At 42.8% G+C, this 27203-nt stretch overlaps 1 protein-coding gene across 1 annotated transcript in view; it reads left to right on the top strand.

Moving 5' to 3' along the window:
* LOC127049621 (uncharacterized) overlaps positions 1-27203 on the top strand; it is a 1817862-nt gene that overhangs the window by 904475 nt on the left and 886184 nt on the right. The window contains exon 4 of the mRNA XM_050950723.1: positions 12953-12997. Coding sequence (XP_050806680.1) covers positions 12953-12997 — 45 coding nt within the window. The remainder of the gene's footprint in view (positions 1-12952; positions 12998-27203) is intronic.

Consider the following 27203-nt stretch of genomic DNA (forward strand, 5'->3'; position numbering starts at 1 on the left):
ACAAAAAACAACCGCATCTGCTCTAACCCCTTAGAAAGAGACCAACACCTATAAAATCTACCAAGCATTCTCAAAACTACAATATCTGCACGTGGAAATAAGGAAACAGATCAACAGAGCCAGACGTGTACCTTGAAGACCCCTACTGCAAGACAAACCCAAGAAAGAAACCAACAAGACTCCACTGGCCATCACATACAGTCACCAGCTAAAACCCCTTCAATGCATCATCAAAGATCTACAACCCATCCTGGACAATGATCCCACACTTTCACAGGCCTTGGGTGGCAGGCCAGTTCTCGCCCTCAGACAACCTGCCAACCTGAAACATATTTTCACCAGTAACTGCACACCGCACCATAGTAACTCTAGCTCAGGAACCAATCCATGCAACAAATCTCGATGCCAACTCTGCCCACATATCTACACCAGTGACACTATCACAGGACCTAACCAGATCAGCCACACCGTCACCAGTTCATTCACCTGCATGTCCACCAATGTAATAAATGCCATCATATGCCAGCAATGCCCCTCTGCTATGTACATCGGCCAAACTGGACAGTCTCTACGGAAAAGGATAAATGGACACAAATCAGATATTAGGAATGGCAACATACAAAAACCTGTAGGAGAACACTTCAACCTCCCTGGCCACACTATAGCAGATCTTAAGGTGGCCATCCTGCAGCAAAAAAACTTCAGGACCAGACTTCAAAGAGAAACTGCTGAGCTTCAGTTCATCTGCAAATTTGACACCATCAGCTCAGGATTAAACAAAGACTGTGAATGGCTTGCCAACTACAATGACTGTGAATGGCTTGCCAACAGTTTCTTCTCCCTTGGTTTTCACACCTCAATTGCTAGAACAGGGCTCATCCTCCCCGATTGAACTAACCTCATTATCTCTAGCTTGCTTGCATATATATACCTGCCCCTGGAAATTTCCACTACATGCATCTGAGGAAGTGGGTATTCACCCACGAAAGCTCATGCTCCAAAACATCTGTTAGTCTATAAGGTGCCACAGGATTCCTTGCTGCTTTTACAGAAGTAAGCAAGGAGGATCCAAGTCAGTCTCCCTTTGCCAGGAGTGAGCCTCTGGACTTTCTACATCAAGGACAATATCTTTCTGAAAGTATCTCACCTCCCTGGGTCTCAGAACTCCCTGTTAGACTGTCTCCAGCAGATAATTTAGCAGAGATCTTGAATGATCCCTCAGACCTGAAGTATTAAAGTCCATTTTCCAGTTTTGGGGAATGCCAGGGGTAGGCCTGTTTACCATCCAGTAGAATGGAAAGTGTCACCAATTCCATTCAAGGGGAGATCTCAGTCCAGGCTCCATGATTCAGGTTATAAGGCCAGAAAGGACAATGATGATCATCTAGTCTAATTTTCTATATAACACTAGCCACTGAACTTCCCCAAAATAATAATTCTCAGAACATATATTTTAGAAGGACACCCAATCTTGTGTTAAAAATTGTCTGCAATGCAGAATCCAAGACAAATTATTCTAGTGGATAATTACCCTCACTGTCAAAAATGTATGCCTTATTCTAAGTCTGAATTTGTCTAGCTTCAACTTCCAGCCATTGAATCGCATTATACTTTTCTATGCTAGATTGAAGAGCCTAATATTAAAAATTTTGGTCCCTCTATAGATACTTAGAGCATAATCTAGTTACCTCTTAACCTTCTCCTTAACATTCTTTTTGTTAAGATGAACAGATTGAGTTCTTTGAGTCTATTACAATAAGATATATTTTCCCATCCTTTAATCATTCTCATGGTTCTTCTCTGAACCCTCTCCAGTTCATTAACATCCTTGAATTGTGGACACCAGAACTGGAACAGTATTCCAGCAGCAGTCACATCAGTGCCAAATACAAAGATAAAATAACCCCTACTTTAGATTCCCCTGTTTATTCCCAAGATTGCATTCGCTCTGGGAGCTCATGTATAGCTATCCATCATGACCCCCAAATCCTTTTCAGAGTCATATATAACAGATGCCTTTCTACTGTTGCTAAGAGTGATGGCCAAAATCAGGCAAGAACATGTTTTTCTAATTTTAATGGCACCACCATGATCTCCTCAACGCTGGTTCTCTGACCTGTTGTATCTCTCAATTCAAGATCCAATAACTGTTCCTCAGGACCCAGACATGGTTTCCCAGGACCATGGCCAGACTCTGCATCTGAACCCTATCAGCCTGAATCTAACTGCCTGGATGCTCAATGGTTAAATCATCATGAAGCGGCCTGTTCTGTTGAAGTTCAGAATGTTCTTTTAAATAGTAAGAAGTCTTCTACTAAGTACATTTTCCTCATGAAATGGAAGAGGTTCTCTCTTCATTGAATCATTGACTTTAAGGTCAGAAGGGACCATTATGATCATATAGTATAACCTCATGCACAACATAGGCCACAGAATCTCACCCACCCACTCCTGTATCAAACCTGTGTCTGATCCATTTAAGTCCTCAAATCATGTTTTAAAGACTTCAAGATGCAGAGAATCTTCCAGCAAATGACCCATGCCTCCACTGCAGAGGAAGGCAAAAAACCGCCAGGGCCTCTGCCAATCTGCCCTGAAGGAAAATTCCTTCCCAGCCCCAAATATGGCAATCAACTAAACCCTGAGCATGTGAGCAAGACTCACCAGCCAGACACCTAGGAAAGAATTATCTGTAGTAACTCAGACCCCACCTCAAACTGGGCATATTTACCACTAATAGTCAAAAATCAATTAATTGCCAAAATTAGGCTATCCCATTATACCATCCCCTCCATAAACTTATTAAGCTTAGTCTTGGAGCCAGATATGTCTTTTGCCCTCACAACTCCCCTTGGAAGGCTATTCCAGAATTTCACTCCTGTGATGGTTAGAAACCTACATCTAATTTCAAATCTAAACTTCCTGATGGTCAGTTTATATCCATTTATTCTTGTGTCCACATTGGTACTGATCTTAAGTAATTCCTCTCCCTCCCTGGTATTTATTCCTTTGATATATTTATAGAGGGCAATCATATCTCCCTTCTTTTGGTTAGGCTAAACAAGCCAAGCTCTTTCAGTCTCCTTTCATAAGATAGGTTTTCCATTCCTTGGATCATCCTAGAAACCCTTCTCTGTACCTATTCCAGTTTGAATTCATCCTTCTTAAACATGGAAGACCAGAAATGCACACAATATTCCAGATGAGGTCTCACCAGTGCCTTGTATAATGGTACTAACACATCCTTATCTGTACTGGAAATACCTTGCCTGATGCATCGCAAGGCCGCATTAGCTTTTTTTCACAGCCATATCACATTGGTGGCTCATAGTCGTCCTATGATCAATGAATACTCCGAGGTCCTTCTCTTCCTCTGTTACTTCCAACTGATGTGACCCCAGCTTATAACAATAATTCTTGTTATTAATCCCTAAATGCATGACCTTGCACTTTTCACTATTACATTTCATCCTATTACTATTACTCCAGTTTACAAAGTCATCCAGATCTTCCTGTATGATTTCCCAGTGCTTCTCTGTATTGGCAATACCTCCCAGCTTCGTGTCATTCACAAACTTTATTAGCACATTCCCACTTTTTGTGCCAAGGTTAGTAATAAAAAGATTGAATAAGATTTGTCCCAAAACTGATCCCTGAGGAACTCCACTAGTAACCTCCCTGCAGCACAGGGCCGGCTCCAGGCCACAGCGCGCCAAACACGTGCTTGGGGCAGCACGCCGCGGGGGGCGCTCTGCCGGTTGCTGGGAGGGCAGCAGGCAGCTCCGGTGGACCTCCCGCAGGCATGCCTGCAGAGGGTCCGCTGGTCCCGCGGCTTCGGTGGAACATCTGCAGGCACACCTGCGGGAGGTCCACCAGAGCCGCGGGACCACTGGACCCCCAGCAGAGAAGCCTGTGGGAGGTCCACCGGAGCCGCGGGACCAGCGAGCAGCAGAGCACCCCCCGGGGCATGCCGCTGTGCTTGGGGCGGCGAAATTGCTAGAGCCGGCCCTGCTCCAGCCTAACAGTTCACCTTTCGGTACAATACGTTGTGGTCTCCCCTTTAACTAGTTCCTTATCCACCTTTCAATTTTCATATTGATCCTCATCTTTTCCAATTTAACTAATAATTCCCCAGGTGGAACCGTATCAAATGCTTTATTGAAATCAAGGTAAATTAGATCCACTGTGTTTCCTTTGTCTAAAAATCTGTTACCTTCTCAAAGAAGTAGATCAGGTTGGTTTGGCATGATCTACCTTTTGTAAAACCATGTTGTATTTTGTCCCAATTACCACTGACCTCAATGTCCTTACCTACTTTCTCTTTCCATTTTTTTTCCAAGACCGTACATACTAAAGATGTCAAACTAACAGACCTGTAGTTGCCCAGATCACCTTTTTTTCCTTTCTTAAAGATAGGAACCATGTTAGCAATTCTCCAGTCACACAGTAGAACCTCTGAGTTTACAGATTCATTAAAAATTATTGCTAATGGGCTTGCAATTTCATGTGCCAGTTCCTTTAATATTCTTGGATGAAGATTATCTGTAAACACCTACTCAAACTCCCCTGTTTACAGCTCTGTTTGCTGGCTCCTGTGCCACTGCAGCTGTCTTTGGTGCCAGCAGAAAAATACCTCTCCTTCACAAGCCCCCATTCAATTTTATTCTGAATTATCTGCTTTACCTGAATGAGAAAGTTCCTGCAGCAGGTTTCCTGAGGGTTCATCTGGCTTCTACCTCTGCCTCCTACTCTGTTATAGATGAGAGATCTATTTTCTCCAACCCTAAGACTATGAGATTCTTGAAAAATTTGAGCAGATTTTTCCCAGCTACAAAAGATCCAACTCCATCTTCAGATCTGAATTTGAGTCTTTCTGGGCTGATGGGAACCCCCTTTTAAGCCTATGTCTGTGTGCTGGTTGTCTCATTTCTCAATTAAATTAACATTTTTATAGCTCTTACTTTAGCTAGGAGAATTGCAAAACTTCAGGCTTTGATGGCTGATCCTCCTTTATATGGTCTTTTACAAGGACAAAAATGGATTCATCCTCACTCCAAATTCCTTACTAAAGTGGTTCTGGTTTTTCATAAGGATCAAACTATATACTATTTATGTTTTTATTTTTCCTTGAAAAGACACTAAAACAAAGGGCCCAAACTAGCCCAGCCCCCAACCTGCCATGGCCTGTGGAGGAGCGCCCCTCTCCCAGCCCGAACCCAACACCTGCCTGGACCTGCTGTGGCTGGGGGAGAGGCAGCCCAAACCCAGTCCCAATCCAGACCTGCTGTGGCTTGAGGGGGGGGCACCTGTCCTGTAGCCCCAGCCCCAGCCCCAGCACTGCCGTGGTGGGGAGAGGTGCCTTCCCCCTTCCACAGTCAAGATGCTGCTGTGGGGAGAGAGAGTTCTCTCTGTGTCGTAGCCCTGGAACACCCTCCTGCACCCCAAGCCCCTCATCCCCGGCCCCACCCTATAGCCTGCACCCCCAGCCAGAGCTCTCACCCCCTGATCACCAATCCTCTGCCCCAGCCATGAGCCCTGTCCCGCACTCCAAACCTGTCAGCCCCAGCCCCACCCCCACCACATGAATTTTGTTATGTGAACCAATATGAAGGTGATGTGTCACACATCGCCTCCATATTGGTGCACATAACAAAATTCATTACACACACATGTGGGAAAAATTAGAGGGAACACTGGGTGTTATACTTTTGGCTAGGAGCACAAGCATGAGGAGTATCCATGCATCCCCTAACTGATGATTACCACTCTGGAAAGAAGATTTCTGACTTCATTGCAGTAGTGCACTAACACTCAAAGTGATGGACATGTCCATTCCACATCTCGAAGAACAACAATTACTGGAAAAATATATGATTTTTAAAGAAATACAGAATTTTTTTATTGAAAAATAACAAAAACAATTCTTATATTTGATACAAAAAAAGTTGTAGACTTTTTTTTTAAATCGACATTTCTTAAAAACAATATTTTTCATAAAAAGGCCAATTCCAGTGGAGGGGGGGAATAAAACTTGAAAATTAAAAAAAATGTCCACCAACTCTAGTCCCAATGGAATCATCAGGACTACAAACTTAAAAAAATAAAATAAAAATAAAGTAATATTGATGCCAAATACATGGTGGTGGAAAGCACTTTTCTGTTGAAGGTTGAACTTTTCAAATAGTACATTAAATTAGTCTCTGGCCACTTTTGGTCATCTGGTGGACACCTTAGTATGTTGCCAAAATTCCAGTTTGTATTTCATCTCCATAGAAGATGCGTAAATTCCACCAAACTTTCAGTTCAACAAACAAGTCTTATAATTTAGCAATCTGAAACGAGTGATTAGTAATTTTATATGGCTAATAAGAGTATCCAGAGTTATAATAGTTACTGTTAACAAAAAAGAGTATTGGAAGGAGACAAAACCTCAAGTTTTAGGGTTCAAACCAATATGTCTCTGCCAGGGATTAGAATGAGACTTTGATAAGAGACAGATGTTTCAATATGGTCATTCCTATGTTCCACATTCTTCTCAATATCCTGTCCTTAATTCTTGTTTAGTTATGATATGTGATGGTAGGCAGATGCTGTTGTCTAACCCCAGAGTTGGCTTGATTCCAGGGGTATATGCAATGATTTCTATCTATCCATACTCCATACTACCTTATCAAAGTATGGTGTCTGAGTGGTTAAGGCACTTAAATACAATCCTGAAGTTTGTGAGTATGAGTCTTGCTAGCTAAAGCTTGGTTGTTAGCCACTCACCTATTTCACACAGGTAATTCAGAGGGGAAAAAAGGATTTGAAAATTCTAGCCATTTTGGTTTGAGTTGTTTAACTAAATTTGACCATAGTAAGGCATGTTTCATTTGCTGTGAAATATCAGAAAACACAAGGTAAAGCTGATGCATAAGAATTTACTGTGCAAGAGCCTTCATCAGAAGATTTTAAGAGTTAAGTTTTCCTAAACTAAAGCTTTTACTAATTCCATAGATTCTTCATTAATGATGAACTTAGTCAGAAATCTTATTAGTAGCCTTCTTCCATTCACTATTTAGTGGGTAAGGGGTTCTAATAATTGGTGACATCAGGATGGCTGAGGTGCTTAATGCCTGTTTTGCTTCAAGTCACCAGTTCTTCACATGACCAGGTACTTCACATAATGTTAACAACAAGGAAGGGGAAATGACAATACAAAATATGGGAAGAACAACTTAAAAAAGATTAAGATAAATTAGTTGCATTCAAGTCAGCAGAACCTGATGAAATTCATTGTAGGGTACTTAAGGAATTAGCTGAAACAGTTTCAAAACCATTAGCAATTATCTTAGAGGACTCATGGAGGATGGGTGAAGTCTAGACAACTGGAGAAGGGCAATCTATCTTTTGCGGGGGGAGCAAAGATAACCCAGGCATTTTGAGATCAGTCAGCTTAACTTGGATACTGGAACAAATAATTAAACAATCTATGTGTCAGCACCTAGAGGATAGCAGGGCAATAAATAATAGTCCACATGTCAAGAACAAATCATGCCAAATCAACCTCATTTCCTTCTTTGACAAGTTTACTGGCCTAGTAGGTGAGGGGAAGCCAGAAACATGATAATCTTGATTGTAGAGAGGCTTTTGACAGACACACGTAAGTGTCATAGGCAAATTAGGGATTGTCATAAACAGATAGCTAAGGGTTAATGTCTCTTACACCTGGAAAAAAAGTAACCTGAAGCACCTGACCAGAGGACCAATCAGGAAACCAAACTTTTTCAAATCTGGGTGGAGGGAACTTTGTGTGTGAGTCTTTTGTTCTGGGGTCTTCTGCCTGATTCTCTCTCGGCTATGAGGGGGTTTCTATTTCCTGCTTTCTAATCTTCTGTTTCCAAGTTGTAAGTACAGAGATCATAAAAACAATAGGGGTTATTGTTTTTTTCTTTTGTATTTACATGTCTATAGTTGCTGGAGTGCTTTGAATTGTATTCTTTTTGAATAAGGCTGTTTATTTAATATTCTTTTAAGCAAATGACCCTGTGTTTGTCACCTTAATACAGAGAGACCATTTTTATGTATTTTTTCTTTCTTTTTATATAAAGCTTTCTTTTTAAGACCTGTTGGAGTTTTTCTTTAGTGGGGAACTCCAGGGAATTGAGTCTGTGCTCACCAGGGAATTGGTGGGAGGAAGAAGTCAGGGGGAAATCTGTGTGTGTTAGATTTCCTAGCCTGACTTTGCATTCCCTCTGGGTGAAGAGGGAAGTGTTTCTGTTTTCCAGGACTGGGAACGGGGAGGGTGGAGTCCCTCTGTTTAGATTCACGGAGCTTGCTTCTGTGTCTCTGTCCAGGAACACCTGTAGGGGGGAAGGGAAAAGGTTTATTTCCCTTTGTTGTGAGACTCAAGGGATTTGGGTCTTGGGGTCCCCAGGGAAGGTTTTTGTGGGGACCAGAGTGCCCCAAAACACTCTAATTTTTTGGGTGGTGGCAGCTTTACCAGGTCCAAGCTGGTAATTAAGCTTGGAGGTTTTCATGCTAGCCCCCATATTTTGGACGCTAAGGTCCAAATCTGGGACTAGGTTTATGATATGGTGGCAGAGGTGGGATAGATACAATCCAGAAGCCAGTAGGAATATTATATTTTTCTTTTCTCTGCTAGGGTCTTTTTAGCAGAGAGAAACAGTTTGGTTTTAAAAGGGAACCAGAGAGAATTTTTTTTTCTGCTCTCTCTGGCAGTTGTGGCTTGCATATTAAGCAAGAAACCATTAAGGAGCTGTTACGGGTCTTTTGTCACACAATAGCACTCCCATTAGGAGTCAAATACCAGCACTATATACATACAAATAAAGTGGTTTTTCTGGTTTACTTTACATTGAAAACATTAGCTAGAGGAAGAAAGGGAAAAAGGCACTGTTGCTAGGCAGACCCCAGGAGGCAACAGAGAACCTGCAGTTCAGACAACAAACACCAGAGGGCACCCCAACACAAGAAAACAGGAACCATGACTTCTAAGGCAAAAATGGTAGCCGAGGAACAAATCAAGGACGCAGAGCACGAGTGAGATATGGAAAAAAAAATACAGGAACTAGAAATAAAAGAAAAAGAGATGGAGCTAAGAGAAAGAGAAAGAGAGGCGGCCCACAGAAGAGAACAAGAAGACAGAGAGGCAGCCTACAAAAGAGAACAAGCAGCCAAAGATGCAGACCACCAAAAACAGCTGGAACTCCAGAGGGAAGCCCACCGGCAGGCCCTGGAATTAGAAAAGGCTAAACAAAACACAGCCAATCCTAACAACACTTCGCCAATTATGGTTCCACATCACAGAAAATTTCCCACCTACAAGGCAGGTGATGACACCGAGGCCTTCTTGGAAAATTTTGAAAGAGCCTGTCTTGGGTACAGCATCCCTGAAGACCAGTACATGGTAGAATTGAGGCCACAGATCAGTGAACCTTTAGCAGAGGTGGCAGCTGAAATGCCTAAGGAGAACATGAACAACTATAAACTTTTTCAAACCAAGGCCAGATACAGAATGGGGATAACCCCGGATCATGCCCGTCGACGTTTCAGAATCCAAAAGTGGAAACCAGATGTGTCATTTCCCAAACACGCCTACTACGCTGGGAAAAATTATGAGGCCTGGATATCAGGACACAATGTTAAAACCTTGGAAGAACTGCACCTCCTCATACAAATGGAGCAGTTCTTGGATGGCGTTCCTGAGGACATAACACGGTACATACAAGATGGAAAACCCAAAAATCTCGCTGAGGTGGGGGAGATTGGAGCCAGATGGATGGAAGTGGCAGAAAGCAAGAAAGCTACTGTCAAGGGGAATGAATACCCCAGGGGGCACACCGACCATAAACCCTACAACCGAGGACAGCCAAAGACCCCACATACAACCCAAGTAAAGCCACAGACACACTATTCTTCCACCTCACCAGTCTCCAGTAACTCACCTCGACCCAGTGACCAGTCAGATAGAAGATGCTTTAAGTGTAATGAACTGGGACATATCAAGGCCAACTGTCCAAAGAACACCATGCGAGTGCAATTCATTACACCACCATCACACCAAAGATCCCCAGGCCCAGATGCCTCTCAAATACCCTTGGAGAGAAGGGAAAATTTGAGAGTGGGCGGAAAGAAGGTTACTGCATGGAGAGACACGGGGGCACAAGTGTCAGCTATCCACCAATCCTTCGTCGACCCCAAATTCATCAACCCAAAAGACCAAGTGACAATTTACCCCTTCATGTCACAAGCTGTAGACTTGCCTACAGCTGAACTGCCTGTCCAGTACAAAGGCTGGTCAGGAATGTGGACTTTTGCAGTCTATGACAATTATCCTATCCCCATGCTACTGGGGGAAGACTTGGCCAACCAGGTGAAGCGGGCCAAGCGAGTGGGAATGGTTACACGTAGCCAAACCAGGCAAGCTTCCAGACCCATTCCTGTTCATGAGCCGTCCACAGGCGCCCCGTCTGTGTTACCAGAGACCTAGACAGAGGTAGTGGACCCGGATTCCATGCCAACCACTGAAACAGCCACAGCACCTCCAGTCCCAGGCCCGGAACTGGAACAGCAACTAGCACCAGCAAGTGCAACCACATCTTCAAACTCAACGCCAGAGGGCGCCAGCGAGCCAGAACTGGCAGAAGCAACAGACAGCCATACCCAAAAGGCTCAGCCAGAGCCTGAAATACCCTCAGGTGCACCAGCGGAGAGCGGTTCACCAGCAACGGAAACAACCCCATCACCTACATCGCTTCCAGAGGGACCAAGCCCAAGTCCACAGTCTGAGGAAGAACTGGTGACCCCAGCCTCAAGGGAACAGTTCCAGACTGAGCAGGAAGCAGATGACAGCCTTCAGAAAGCTTGGGCGGCGGCACGGAGCACCCCACCACCTCTCAGCTCTTCTAATCGATCCCGGTTTGTTATAGACCAAGGACTTTTATACAAGGAGATTCTTTCTGGTGGACACTGGGAAGAATGGCAGCCGCAAAAACAGTTGGTGGTTCCAACTAAGTACCGGGGGAAGCTCTTAAGCTTAGCCCATGATCATCCCAGTGGCCATGCTGGGGTGAACAGAACCAAGGACCGGTTGGGGAAGTCCTTCCACTGGGAGGGGATGGGCAAGGATGTTGCCAAGTATGTCCGGTCTTGTGAGGTATGCCAAAGAGTGGGAAAACCCCAAGACCAGGTCAAGGCCCCTCTCCAGCCACTCCCCATAATTGAGGTCCCATTTCAGCGAGTTGCTGTGGATATTCTGGGTCCTTTCCCAAAAAAGACACCCAGAGGAAAGCAGTACGTACTGACTTTCGTGGACTTTGCTACCCGGTGGCCGGAAGCAGTAGCTCTAGGCAACACCAAGGCTAACACTGTGTGCCTGGCCCTAACAGACATTTTTGCCAGGGTAGGTTGGCCCTCCGACATCCTTACTGATTCAGGATCTAATTTCCTGGCAGGGACCATGCAAAAACTGTGGGACACGCATGGGGTGAACCACTTGGTTGCCACCCCATACCACCATCAAACCAATGGCCTGGTGGAAAGGTTTAATGGAACTTTGGGGGCCATGATACATAAATTCATCAACGAATACTCCAATAATTGGGACCTAGTGTTGCACCAGTTGCTGTTTGCCTACAGGGCTGTACCACATCCCAGTTTAGGGTTTTCACCGTTTGAACTTGTGTATGGTCATGAGGTTAAGGGGCCATTACAGTTGGTGAAGCAGCAATGGGAGGGGTTTATGCCTTCTCCAGGAACTAACATTCTGGACTTTGTAAGCAACCTACAAAGCACCCTCCGACACTCCTTATCCCTTGCTAAAGAGAACCTAAAGGATGCTCAGGAAGAGCAAAAGGCCTGGTATGACAGACATGCCAGAGAACGTTCCTTCAAGGTAGCAGACCAGGTTATGGTCTTGAAGGCGCAACAGGCCCATAAGATGGAAGCATCATGGGAAGGGCCATTCACGGTCCAAGAGCGCCTGGGAACTGTGAACTACCTCATAGCATTTCCCAATTCCTCACTAAAGCCCAGAGTGTATTATGTTAATTCTCTCAAGCCTTTCAATTCCAGAGACTTACAGGTTTGTCAGTTTACAGTCCAGGGAGATGATGCTGAGTGGCCTGACGGTGTCTACTACGACGGAAAAAAAGACGGTGGCGTGGAAGAGGTGAACCTCTCAACCACCCTGGAACGTCTGCAGCGGCGACAAATCAAGGAGCTGTGCACTAGCTTCGCCCCATTGTTCTCAGCCACCCCAGGACGGACTGAACGGGCATACCACTCCATTGACACAGGTAATGCTCACCCAATTAGAACCCCACCCTACCGGGTGTCTCCTCATGCCCAAGCTGCTATAGAATGGGAGATCCAAAACATGCTACAGATGGGAATAATCCGCTCATCTACCAGTGCATGGGCATCTCCAGTGGTTCTGGTACCCAAACCAGATGGGGAAATACGCTTTTGCGTGGACTACCGTAAGCTAAATGCGGTAACTCATCCAGACAACTATCCAATGCCACGCACCGATGAGCTATTGGAAAAGTTGGGACGTGCCCAGTTCATCTCTACAATAGACTTAACCAAGGGGTACTGGCAAGTACCGCTAGATGAACCTGCCAAGGAGAGGTCAGCATTCGTCAGCCATGCGGGAGTGTATGAATTTAATGTCCTTCCTTTCGGCCTTCGAAATGCACCCGCCACCTTCCAGTGGCTGGTAGATGGTCTACTAGCAGGACTGGGAGAATTTGCAGTTGCCTACCTCGATGATGTGGCCATTTTTTCAGACTCCTGGCCCGAACACCTACTACACCTGGAAAAGGTCTTTGAGTGCATCAGGCAGGCTGGACTAACTGTTAAGGCCAAAAAGTGTCAAATAGGCCAAAACAGAGTGACTTACCTGGGGCACCAGGTGGGTCGAGGAGCCATAAACCCCCTACAGTCCAAGGTGGATGCTATCCAAAAGTGGCCTGTCCCAAGGTCAAAGAAACAGGTCCAATCCTTCTTAGGCTTGGCCGGGTACTACAGGCGATTTGTACCACACTACAGCCAAATCGCTGCCCCACTGACCGACCTGACCAAAAAGACCCAGCCAAATGCAGTTAACTGGACGGATGAGTGTCAAAAGGGCTTTACCCAACTTAAGGCAACGCTCATGTCTGACCCTGTGCTCAGGGCCCCGGATTTTGACAAGCCATTCCTAGTAACCACGGATGCATCTGAGCGTGGTATAGGAGCAGTTCTCATGCAGGAAGCAACGGATCACAACTTCCATCCTGTCGTGTTTCTCAGCAAGAAACTGTCTGAGAGGGAAAGTCACTGGTCAGTCAGTGAAAAGGAATGCTATGCCATTGTGTACGCCCTGGAAAAGCTACGCCCATATGTTTGGGGACGGCGGTTCTAGCTGCAAACTGACCATGCTGCGCTAAAGTGGCTTCATACTGCCAAGGGGAACAACAAGAAACTTCTTCGTTGGAGTTTAGCTCTCCAAAATTTTGATTTTGAAATTCAGCACATCTCAGGAGCTTCTAACAAAGTAGCTGATGCACTCTCCCGTGAGAGTTTCCCAGAATCCAGTAGTTAAAAAGTGTTCTTAAAATGTAGAAGTCTATTAGTTATATACTTAGTGGTATATGTAAAGGTGCATGTGTTGTATTAATCTGTTTATTTTAAAGTTCTAGGAGGAAATCGCCGCCAGTGAGCTTCCCCACTGTCTGCAATTTGGGGGGCGTGTCATAAACAGATAGCTAAGGGTTAATGTCTCTTACACCTGGAAAAAAAGTAACCTGAAGCACCTGACCAGAGGACCAATCAGGAAACCAAACTTTTTCAAATCTGGGTGGAGGGAACTTTGTGTGTGAGTCCTTTGTTCTGGGGTCTTCTGCCTGACTCTCTCTCAGCTATGAGGGGGTTTCTATTTCCTGCTTTCTAATCTTCTGTTTCCAAGTTGTAAGTACAGAGATCATAAAAACAATAGGGGTTATTGTTTTTTTCTTTTGTATTTACATGTCTATAGTTGCTGGAGTGCTTTGAATTGTATTCTTTTTGAATAAGGCTGTTTATTTAATATTCTTTTAAGCAAATGACCCTGTGTTTGTCACCTTAATACAGAGAGACCATTTTTATGTATTTTTTCTTTCTTTTTATATAAAGCTTTCTTTTTAAGACCTGTTGGAGTTTTTCTTTAGTGGGGAACTCCAGGGAATTGAGTCTGTGCTCACCAGGGAATTGGTGGGAGGAAGAAGTCAGGGGGAAATCTGTGTGTGTTAGATTTCCTAGCCTGACTTTGCATTCCCTCTGGGTGAAGAGGGAAGTGTTTCTGTTTTCCAGGACTGGGAACGGGGAGGGTGGAGTCCCTCTGTTTAGATTCACGGAGCTTGCTTCTGTGTCTCTCCAGGAACACCTGTAGGGGGGGAAGGGAAAAGGTTTATTTCCCTTTGTTGTGAGACTCAAGGGATTTGGGTCTTGGGGTCCCCAGGGAAGGTTTTTGTGGGGACCAGAGTGCCCCAAAACACTCTAATTTTTTGGGTGGTGGCAGCTTTACCAGGTCCAAGCTGGTAATTAAGCTTGGAGGTTTTCATGCTAACCCCCATATTTTGGACGCTAAGGTCCAAATCTGGGACTAGGTTTATGATAGGGATATGTGGTATAAATGAAAATACTCCTATTCTGGGTTCAGTACCAGTCAGTATTTTGATCAATGACATCGATAATGGAGGGGAGAGTATGCCTATAACATTTAAGATGACACCAAGTTGGGAGGGGTTGAAAGCACTTTGAAGGACAGGATTAGAATTCAAAATTACCTTGACAAATTGGAGAACTTAGTTTGAATTTAACAAGAGGAAATTTAATAGACACGTGGAAAGGATTTGTGGGTTATATTGGATCACAAACTGAATATGAGCCAACATTGTGGAGTTGCAATAAAGGCTAATATCATTCCTGAGTTTATTAACAGGAATGTTTTATATAATCCAAGGGAGGTAAGGGTCCTGCTCTGCTCAGCATTGGTGAGGCCTCAGCTGAATTAGTGTGTCCAGTTCTGGGTGCCACGCTTTAAGAAACATCTGGCCAAACTGGAAAGGTTCCAGATGAGAGCAACACAAGTGATAAATGATTTAGAAAACCTGGCCCACGAGGAAAGGATTAAAAAAACCAACACAACAAAACTGGTCATATGTAGACTTGGGAGGCAAGATCGAGGGTGAACCTGATAAACTTTGAATATGTTGTTATAGATTATAGTCTGCTATAAAGAGGATTCTGATTAATTGTTCTCTATGTCCACTGAAGGTAGTCATTTGCTTCTTGATTATCTTTTAAATCTCCTAAGCACAGTTTTGACAGACCAGGATGAACTACAACCAAGGTTTCCTCTCCTTCCAACTGAATGAGGCAAGATGAACAAAATTCTTACCAGAAACATGCCCACTGGGAGGGGAGGAAGGTCCCACAAAACTACTTTCCTGTCCCTTCTCAGAATGGGAAAGAAAGGAGCCTATTCAGTTCCCAATGGAAAGGTTAAGAAAATCATTGCAGCCTTTCCCATGGCCCACATTTGAAAGGAGAAAAAGATTCTGGGTGAAATCTTGGCCTCACACAAATCAATGACAAAACCTCATTGATTTCAGTGGGGTCAGAATTTCACCCTGTGGCTTTAGCAACTGTCCTGTGGATTTTCTTCTGCTATTCCCTCTTATAAAATAATGAGGTTGTTCTTCTTCACTAAAGGTTGCATAATGGAACTGGTTAAAAAATGAAAGCACATTCTGTGAAAATTTCAAAGTTTGTTCCACTGTTTTTTTTTCAATTAATCTAGTTTTATTTTACAGATTTTTCCCATGCAAATATTTATCAAAGTTTTTATCATTTTGGAAAATCGCACTAGTTGACTAAGACAGCGAATCAAGCTTGCCAGAAGAAAAAAAAAAAAACAACAAATGAAAACCAAAATGCAAAATTCCAAACAAACAGACAAACAAAAAACCCCTTGTTTTGGGGGAAAATGGACAAATCTTGTAAAAAAAAATTCAAATGAAAGATTTTGCCCATCTCATGCATAAAAATGTAACCTTTAAGATATGAAAGTTGTTCCCTCTATTTCTGCAACATTATCACATTTTTTTTAACCAATGCCAAAAGAGGTTTTCTGTCCCTTGATATCAAAATTTTCATTCATTATTTTAATATAACAATAATATAATTTGGGCTGTGGGTCTCAGAATCCACTGATTCCTGGCTGAAACTTACAGACATTTTGAAAAAGACAGGAGCTGTATGTCATGATCTGGTGAAGCACTAATGGACATGCATAACTTTAAGCACAGGCTAGTCCAAGTTATACATGTGCTTAAGTGCTTTGCTGGATCAGGGCCATAGGCTGTTTCTTTGATGCGTCCTTTTATACCCAAGTGTTAAAATTTTATGCCTTATGATATGGTTGAGAGAGTCTCTGTTAAACCTTCTTCTTCAGCTGGATCAGCAATAGCTTTTTGAGATTGTTTTTAAGCTATTGCATGCACTTACTATAAGCCTGTAATGATTTTTGCCATCAGTTACAGTCAATAGATCCTATTACTAGCTTCCATAAGCTTGGTTTGAACGAAACCTTAAAACTCAGGGTTTTTTTTATCATATCATGCTTATTAAAAACAAAACAAAACTACATTTTATAGTAATGGTCTAAAATGCTACCATTGATGATTATATTGCTGTAATGGTTAGGGTTTTTACTGCACAATAGCAAAGTACACTTATGAGAAGCATATTGAGGGCAGTTTGAAACTCTTCTAAATATTTATATCTTACATGTAGTCCAAATAAACTCTTTAGCTCCTCACTGGGTTCCAAACATAAATTGAAAAGTTCTGGCAAAGTTGGGTGACCAAAGAATGCTGTATTGGCACTTCTTTTTATGTCTTGGTGATACAAGGGAAAGGATGTATAGAAAAGTAAATTACAGTCTGATGGGATTCTGGTAAAATACATCAAACTGTATTTCACATCAAACTAATTGTACCAGAATCCCATCAATCTATAATTTACTTTTTCTGTATTTCTGTACTCCCATTTCCTTAGATATCTATGTAAATAGAAGTGCAACCCTTCTAGCAGGTTTTGTCTATAGCAAAAAGGTTTTGCTCAGTTTTCTATGAGTTTCCATAAATACTTCACTAACACCAACTCAAGCCCCTACGCAGAAACCTCCTAAGCTACATACAGCACACTGGGTGCCTTTGATGGACAATGAATCCCCTCTTGCTTGCACTGACTCCAGGGCTTAAAACAAAGGGAACTTTATTGAGGGTAAAGAAGTGAACAATAGAATTAATTTGGGAAAGACAGCAATTAACAAATTCTATGAGATAAGACTCCAACACCCCTTCCCCTGGCGTGCCTTAACATTAGTCCCCACCTTAGTCTCCACTCACAGCTACCCTAGGAGAAGTGCAAGGATTCTAGCGCTGCCTGGGCTGCTCTAAGAGTCTACCATATAATTCAGCTGAAGTGGTTGATGTGCAGGGAGGTCCAAACTAGAGTATGGACCTCCTAGATAGGCTGATTCTGTCTCTCTCTGGATTCGGCCTAAGCTGCCTTGCTCGCACCATCAATTCCTTTTAAGGAACTACTCTTTGGCATCCATCACCTCAGGAAAGCTGCTGCTGCTACTGGCACTCAGCACTGTTGATGACTTTGGTGCTGCTCCCACTGCTGTTCTGCACCAATCATTGCCAAGCTGTCATACTGCCTTGAAGATGCTACCACTTTTCCCTGTCCACTTCTCATCAATCTCAGGTCTTAGGGAGGGATCAGAGGAATCTAGTACCCTGACAGAGACTGTACTACCACAGATGCACTCCTTGCAGTAGACAGGAGATTTTCCCCCCTCATGCTCTTGGTCCTATACCTCTGTCCCAGCTCCCTTACCCAATGGTGTCAACAGCAGTCTCAGTTAGGGTGACCTCAGACATGTTTGATGTCAGTGTCTTGTCCAGGTATTTCCCAATAAGGTCAATTGCAGTTGATTGCCGCTAAGGACAATACTTATCTGGATTTTAAACAGAATGTCCCAAACCATTGCGAAAAACAAATACAAATGAGAGTTACCCCATTCATTCAGACTCATAGACTCATAGACTCATAGACTCTAGGACTGGAAGGGACCTCGAGAGGTCATCGAGTCCAGTCCCCTGCCCTCATGGCAGGACCAAATACTGTCTAGACCATCCCTGATAGACATTTATCTAACCTACTCTTAAATATCTCCAGAGATGGAGATTCCACAACTTCCCTAGGCAATCTATTCCAGTGTTTAACTACCCTGACAGTTAGGAACTTTTTCCTAATGTCCAACCTAAATCTCCCTTGCTGCAGTTTAAGCCCATTGCTTCTTGTTCTATCATTGGAGGCTAAGGTGAACAAGTTTTCTCCCTCCTCCTGATGACACCCTTTTAGATACCTGAAAACTGCTATCATGTCCCCTCTCAGTCTTCTCTTTTCCAAACTAAACAAACCCAATTCCTTCAGCCTTCCTTCATAGGTCATGTTCTCAAGACCTTTAATCATTCTTGTTGCTCATCTCTGGACCCTCTCCAATTTCTCCACATCTTTCTTGAAATGCGGTGCCCAGAACTGGACACAATACTCCAGTTGGGGCCTAACCAGCGCAGAGTAAAGCGGAAGAATGACTTCTCGTGTCTTGTTTACAACACACCTGTTAATGCATCCCAGAATCACGTTTGCTTTTTTTGCAACAGTATCACACTGTTGACTCATATTAAGCTTGTGGTCCACTATGACCCCTAGATCTCTTTCTGCCATACTCCTTCCTAGACAGTCTCCTCCCATTCTGTATGTGTGAAACTGATTGTTCCTTCCTAAGTGGAGCACTTTGCATTTATCTTTATTGAACTTCATCCTGTTTACCTCAGACCATTTCTCCAACTTGTCCAGATCATTTTGAATTTTGACCCTGTCCTCCAAAGCAGTTGCAATCCCTCCCAGTTTGGTATCATCTGCAAACTTAATAAGCGTACTTTCTATGCCAACATCTAAATCGTTGATGAAGATATTGAACAGAACCGGTCCCAAAACAGAACCCTGCGGAACCCCACTTGTTATACCTTTCCAGCAGGATTGGGAGCCATTAACAACTACTCTCTGAGTACGGTTATCCAGCCAGTTATGCACCCACCTTATAGTAGCCCCATCTAAATTGTACTTTCCTAGCTTATCTATAAGAATATCATGCGAGACTGTATCAAATGCCTTACTGAAGTCTAGATATATCACATCCACCGCTTCTCCCTTATCCAGAAGGCTCGTTATCCTATCAAAGAATGTTATCAGATTAGTTTGACATGATTTGTTCTTTACAAATCCATGCTGGCTATTCCCTATCACCTTACCACCTTCCAAGTGTTTGCAGATGATTTCTTTGATTACCTGCTCCATTATCTTCCCTGGCACAGAAGTTAAACTAACTGGTCTGTAGTTTCCTGGGTTGTTTTTATTTCCCTTTTTATAGATGGGCACTATATTTGCCCCCTTCCAGTCTTCTGGAATCTCCCCCGTCTCCCATGATTTCCCAAAGATAATAGCTAGAGGCTCAGATACCTCTTCTATTAACTCCTTCAGTATTCTAGGATGCATTTCATCAGGCCCTGGTGACTTGCAGGCATCTAACTTTTCTAAGTGATTTTTTACTTGCTCTTTGCTTATTTTCTCTTCTAAATCAACCCTCTTCCCGTAAGCATTCACTATACTAGACATTCCTTCAGACTTCTCAGTGAAGACCGAAACAAAGAAGTCATTAAGCATCTCTGCCATTTCCAAGTCTCCCGTTACTGTTACCCCCTCCTCATTGAGCAGTGGGCCTACCCTGTCCTTAGTCTTCCTCTTGCTTCGAATGTATTGATAAAAAGTCTTCTTGTTTCCCTTTATTCCCATAGCTAGTTTGAGTTCATTTTGTGCTTTTGCTTTTCTAATCTTGCCTCTGCATTCCTGTGTTATTTGCCTATATTCATCCTTCGTGATCTGCCCTAGTTTCCATTTTTTATATGACGCCTTTTTATTTTGTAGGTCACGCAAGATCTCAAGGGTAAGCTAAGGTGGTCTTTTGCCACATTTTCTATCTTTCCTAACCATTGGAATAACTTGCTTTTGGGCCCTTAATAGCGTCCCTTTGAAAAACTGCCAACTTTCCTCAGTTGTTTTTCCCCTCAGTCTTAATTCCCATGGGACCTTGCCTATCAGCTCTCTGAGCTTACCAAAATCCGCCTTCCTGAAATCCATTGTCTCTATTCTGCTGTACTCCCTTCTACCCTTCCTTAGAATTGCAAATTCTATGATTTCATGATCACTTTCACCCAAGCTTCCTTCTACTTTCAAATTCACAACAAGTTCCTCCCTATTTGTTAAAATCAAGTCTAGAACAGCTTCCCCCCTAGTAGCTTTTTCAACTTTCTGAAATAAAAAGTTGTCTGCAATGCAGTCCAGGAACTTATTGGATAGTCTGTGCCCCGCGGTGTTATTGTCCCAACATATATCTGGATAGTTGAAGTCCCCCATCACCACCAAATCTTGGGCTTTGGATGATTTTGTTAGTTGTTTGAAAAAAGCCTCATCCACCTCTTCCGCCTGATTAGGTGGCCTGTAGTAGACTCCCAGCACGACATCACCTGTGTTTTTTACCCCTTTTAGCCTAACCCAGAGACTCTCCACCCTTCCGTCTCCTATGTCCATCTCCACCTCAGTCCAAGTGTGTACATTTTTAATATATAAGGCAACACCTCCTCCCTTTTTCCCCTGTCTATCCTTCCTGAGCAAACTATACCCATCCACACCAACATTCCAGTCGTGTGTATTATCCCACCAAGTTTCAGTAATGCCAATTATGTCATAGTTGTATTTGTTTATTAGCACTTCCAGTTCTTCCTGCTTATTACCCATACTTCTTGCATTTGTATAAAGGCATCTAAGATACTGGTTTGATTTTGCCTCCCAGCTTTGCCCTGACCCTCCTTCCTCTCTGCCATTATAGCCCGTGCTCCCTCCTGCTTCCAACCCATCTCCCAGGTCTTGTTCCCCACTTTCCTGTGGGCTTTGCTCACCTGTCCCCGTCGAACCTAGTTTAAAGCCCTCCTTACCAGGTTAGCCAGCTTTCCTTATGCTCCAAAAGATGCCTGCAGAGACTTCCCATACCAGTGAGAGCCCTGTCTAGCTGCAGTTCTTATGCAGCTTTGAGGTTTCTCTTCATCAGTTTCACCAAGAGAGGCCAGCACAGAGTTCCCTTCTCTCAGGCTTCAGGCCACATGGCTTACAGAAGCCTTCTCCTTCCTCTGCTTTGGGTTGAAACAAACAAGCAGAAATCCTCTCCTTCCGCCCTCCCCATTAATTCTGATGTAGTCCCCTTAGTAAACATTTGATTAACGATCTGATCCAAAGCCCATTGTAGTCAAAGGGAGTATTTCCACTTCCTTCAAAGGGCTTTATGACAGTTCTGGGGTATCTGGGACATGTCAATAGGAAATAAGCCCCTGGAAATATAAGCTTCCAGTACCATACTGAAGACAAGCTGAGTTTCAGAGGATAGAAGAGTAGAAGGAAATGGAGAGGAATGACCTTGTGATAAAGAACCAGGAGCAGGGTTTCTCTTTAGGATCAGACAACAAGGAGGAAATGGGCTAAGTAAGACGCCCTATAAATCTAAACACAATCTTATCATAACATCAACAGAGCAAATATTATGAAAACAATAAAAAAATAGTATCAAACATATAGATTTCTTCAGTACCTCAAGGTACACAAGGTACAGGCCACAAATTATATGCATTTAAAATATGCACCACTTATTTGGCATTAATATCACACATGCTCATGAGCTGAACAAGCAGCAAGCGTCCAGTTCTTTGAATAGGCTGGTATAATTCTCCTTGTGGTTATTTTCTTGTTGCAGCTAGTAAAAGCAAGTCTCTGAGTATCAGGCTACAGGGCAGAGATCTTCACCTCCCCTCTGGTGTGGCTGTCTCCCTCTGGGTTTAGCTGAATTAACTGAAGAATTTTGAGCAGGAGCTCCCCACCCCCCCTTTCACACACTCCCACATTAAATATATATCACCAACACACATAATATAATATTCTCAAACATCTTACAACAACAATTCCTGACAGGGAATCCCTAAATAAATATGGCACCAACGTATAACTGCAGTTAGTAAAAGCAGGCTTGTGAGCATCAGCCCTCAGAGCAGATACCTTCACTTCCCCTCTGGTATGACTCTCTCCCTCTGGGTCTGACTGAACTAACTGAAGAGTTTGGAAACTTTTTTCTCTTTATACTTGGGAGTGGCCTTGGACCCTGCCTTTGGAGATGCCCTACTGAGCATGTTCCAAGGGTTTGTGAACTTTTTCCCTTTGCTTACTTGCGAGTCCCAGACTAGCTGGAGTCAGCAGACAGTTGCTCCACTCTTCTAACAAAAACAAAATAAAACTGACTATTACTGTTTAAAGGGAACAGTGACAGAAGTGTGGGTTACGTATGGAGGAGAGAAAATTAATTTTGGTCCACTAAGCCAAACTTCATCCCTGCTCCTGCCTTCTATGCCATTGCCCAAAGCTCTGCTTTTAAAAAATGTTGAAATTAGTCTCAGCTCACTAATGTCAGAATTCAGATCATTTATGCCTTAAGTCTCGTACCATTTAGGATCTGCTACAATGTCCACAAAAGTCAATGGATGTCTTTTCACTGATTTCCAAGTGATGTGGATACAGAAGCAAAATGAGGAAAGATATATGCATGGAATTAAGCAGAGGTTGAAACTTTTATTAAACTTTAACACCGTGAAGGGACACTACCCACCCATACTCTTCTATATCTGGCATCTAATTGGTTCCAATGCAGGGATTACAGGGCTCCTTATCATATAACCCATAACCAGCACCAGGGTTACAGAGTTTCTTACCATAAATCCCATCACATGGGGTAGGCTTTCCTCAGTCTAACCCCATGGACTCAGCTCTCTGAGTCTAGCATCCTCCCAAGACAGAGTGTACAGCAGGGTGGGGACATCGGCCTATGAGGGCCACAAGGTCTGAGCTTGACCTGCAAATGTTACAAGGTCTCTGTCATAAACAGAGTGTTAAGGGTTAATGTCTCTTATACTTGTAAAGGGTTACAAGCAGGAAACTGGACACTTGACCAGAAGACCAATCAGAAGACAAGATACTTTTAAATTCGGGTGGAGGGAAGTTTGGGTGTGAGTTCTTTGTCCTTCTCTCGGAGGGTCTGAGAGAGACCAGACATTACTACAGGCTCTCTAAGTCTCTTTTCAAGTAGTGAGTAAAAAACAGACGGTTTAGGCTTTTTAATTGTTTTACACTATTTTCATTTGTGGATCTGGCTGGTTAACTTTTATATGTGTAGTTGCCGGGAATATTTTGATTTGTATTGGTACTGGGGGGAAAGTCTCTTTCTGGGATCTGTAAGCTATAGGACCCTGTATATTGACATCTTGAAGTTACAGAGATAATTCTTTACTTTTTCCTTTCTTTTATTAAAAGATTTCTTTTTAGAGAACCTGATTGATTGTTTTTTCTCTGTTTCCCTTGTTTTATCCCAGGGGATTGGGATAACTCACCAGGACGGGTGCGGAGACGGGAGGGGGAGAGATAAAATCTCTCTCTGTTTTCCTTGAATCTGTTTGCCTCTTTGTGGAAGGGAAGGGAGATGCTTCTCTGTATGGTGATTTAAGAGGTTAGATCAGTATCTCAGGATAGCCCAGGGAGGGAAGTTCTGAGAGGGGGAAGGTGGGGGAATGGTTTATTTCTCCTTGTTTTAAGAACCCAAGGGAACTGGGTTCTTGGGGTCCCCAGGGAAGGTTGGGGAGGTCAGAGTGCCCCAAAACACTATATTTTTGGGTGGTGGCAGCCTATCAAATCTAAGCTGGTAATTAAGCTTAGGGAAATTCATGCTAGTATCTCATTTTCTGAACTCTAAGGTTCAGATCTGAGAAAGAATGCTATGACAGTCTCACACTATTATATGAGCTCAAGATCCAACATCAAAATCCAAGCTCTGATACCTCTGGGAACCGTTTATTTTATTTTCTTAACCACACTGGAAACCAGCCATATGGGGCTACATTGATTAGCTTGGTCACTCTTCACTCACTCATACCACCTGATAACACAAAATCTGCACAAATCATTCCTGCACTTTCTGCAGCCAAATGGCAGCAGCTCCATCTGACAGATGTACACCACCATCCCTGAAAACACTGAGTGTAATGGATGTCCCTATGCTGTGTCACTGAACCCCCTTTCTCCAGAAATATCTTGATGACTCCCTTATATACTTACTTTCTAGGCTTGTTTACCTTGGCTGTGTCTGCCCCAAGCCCTTGCCTTTCAGTGAGTGCAGAAATGGCATGAGCTGATTCCATTGGGTGCCTTTTCTGGATGCAAACCTAGCTGAGATCTGCCTACCATTCTGGCTGCCCACTACTGAGACTGCCCCCTTTCACTGGTGGCCCCATCAAGTTCCCTCACCCATTGATGGTGGTGGGTGACATTTAGTGTTGTATTGGGCTCTCAAAGAACAAACTTCTTCCTAATAGATCTGTTTCCATAAATCATATCACTTTATGTGGCTCCTCTGTTATTTTTTTAGCTTGGTGTTTGACTGGTGAATTGTTCTGGATCAGATGCAGTCAGCTGTAAAAATAGTTTTCTTTTACAAAAGGGATTAAAAGGATTTAATACACCTAACAAGGTCAGACACATTCATTTTGTGCTTTGAATAATCAAAAAAAACCATATGCCTTTGTTCTTGTCTCTTCTTCTTCATCTTATTATTATCTTTCCCCCCCCCATTTACTTTTCTGTCCTGAAAACATATCCAGGATGCTGAAAGGGCTATTTTGTTTGAAACTGATTATGTGTTTATATTGAGCTGCATAATTGTATGTGTTCTTTTTTTCATTAGTCAACTGCAACTAGCTCTGTTCAGGTAAATTACAAAGAGCACAGGCTGATGACATGTACAATATCTTGAACATTTCTAAGAGTTCTTAGAATTAGCAGTAAACATCTAGTTTTGAAAACTAAATACTTCTTATGAGTGAACATTTTTATCCAAAGTCCATTGTAGTCAGTGTGACTCTTAACTGATGTCAATGGACTTTGGATCAGGACCTATAATAGCAAATAGTCACTCCATGCTAGTAGCATGCAGAACACATTTACTGTACCTTTGAACATGAAGGGCCAGATCCTCAGCTTGGGATGTTTGAAATGATGTTTAATGTCAGTTTTAACAAACCTTGGAACACTATAGACGTTCTAGAGACTGAAAAAAAAAAAGAATGTTGTGCCAACTTTTAAAAAGTGTAAATGGGATGACCCAGGTAACCTTAAGCTTGTTAGCCTGACATCAGTCTCAGGCAAAAATATGGAAATGCTGATATGGGACACAAGCAGTAAAAAATTAAAGGATGTTAGCATAGTTAAATGCAATCAGAATGGGTTTATTGAAATTAGGTGAATTGAGCAAACTTGATATTATTTTGGATGTGATTACAAGTTTGGATGATAAAGGTAACATAATAGACTTAGCCTTCTGTGAGATAAAAAATAGAACTATACAAAACTGATGAAAACCATAATGGATTAAAAACTGGTTAACTGATCTCAAAACACGATTGAAAATGAGAATTTGTCATCCTATGGGTTTGTTTTTGTGGGTGTCCCACCAGCAGGTTTTTGTCCAAGTAATATTTAATGTCTTTATCAATGATGGGAAGAAAATATAAAATCATTGTTAAAATTTTCAGTTCACAGAATAAAAGGTGATGTGGCAAACAGTGATGAGGTTGAGTCAATTATACAGATTGATATGGATCATTTGCTAAGGTGGGCTCATTTGAGCAACACGTGTTTTAATACATCCAAATGCAAGGTCAGGCATGTATGAAAAAGAAAATAGGTCACACTTTCAGGATGGAGGACTGTCTCCTGTAATGTAGCATCTCTCCTGCAAAGGAGTTGGTGTCATGGTGTAGATAACCAGTGGAACATGAGCTCCCACTGCAATGCTCTAGCCAGGAGAAGAAATATGATCCTTCAATGCATTCACTCGGCAATATCAAGGAGGAGTGGGGAGGTCTATTACCTGAGTGCACTTCATTAGTGAGAGCATTACTGGAAATTGTATCCAATTCTAGTGTTCAAACTTCAAAGAAGATGTTTGAAAATAGGAAAGGATTGGAAAGAAGAGAGTTACAAGAACAATTTGATGTCTGGAAAAGTGTGATTAATAAAATAAAATAAACATTTCCCAGAGGTATCAGACCTTGGATTTTGGTGTTGGACCTTGCGCTCATATGATAGGGTGAGAACTTGCAGCCTTTGCAGGCCAAGCTCAGACCTTGTGGCCCTCACAGGCCGAGGTCCCCACCCTACTGTACACTCTGTCTTGGGAGGGTGCTAGGACTTAGAGAGCTGAGTCCACGGAGTTAGACTGAGAAAAGCCTACCCCATGTGATGGGATTTATGGTAAGAAACTCTGTAACCCTGATGCTAGTTATGAGTTATATGGTAAGGAGCCCTGTAACCCCTGCACTGGAACCAATTAGATGCCTGATATAGGAGAGTATGGGTCAGTAGTGTCTCTTCCCCTTGTTAAGGTTTAATAAAAGTTACATAAAGTGAGGATGTGTCCCAAAGCACCTACATTATTTGCTGAACTGTATATTAGTCGCAGTTTAATAGACAGTATATTTATTTCAAGTTTTAAAAATTACAACTATAGGTGCTAATTTAGAGCTCTGGGCACCCATCTCAGAAATTAAGAATCATCACATAAACAGGACTGACTCTAAATATATCTTTCAGGCTACACCCTCCTCATCAATCTTATCAAAGATGGAAAATAGATATGCTCTTTATCATATCCAGAGTTAACAAATCTGAATTCCTATGGCCCAAGTAGGGGAACAAGTTCCTGAATAGACAATACCCTGTCAGTAGATGCCTCTCATTTACGTTGTGAGGGGAACTCCAGCTTGAGCATCTCTGCTGATCTCAGCTGTGGTAATATATCATAGGGGGGAAGACAGTCCCTAAGGTAACCAGATCCTAAATCATTAACATCTTACAGAGTAAACTGAGTACCTTGAATTCCATTATGAAGGTTATTG

Source organism: Gopherus flavomarginatus, chromosome 4 (genome assembly GCF_025201925.1).
Source record: "Gopherus flavomarginatus isolate rGopFla2 chromosome 4, rGopFla2.mat.asm, whole genome shotgun sequence".
Taxonomy (NCBI): domain Eukaryota; kingdom Metazoa; phylum Chordata; order Testudines; family Testudinidae; genus Gopherus; species Gopherus flavomarginatus.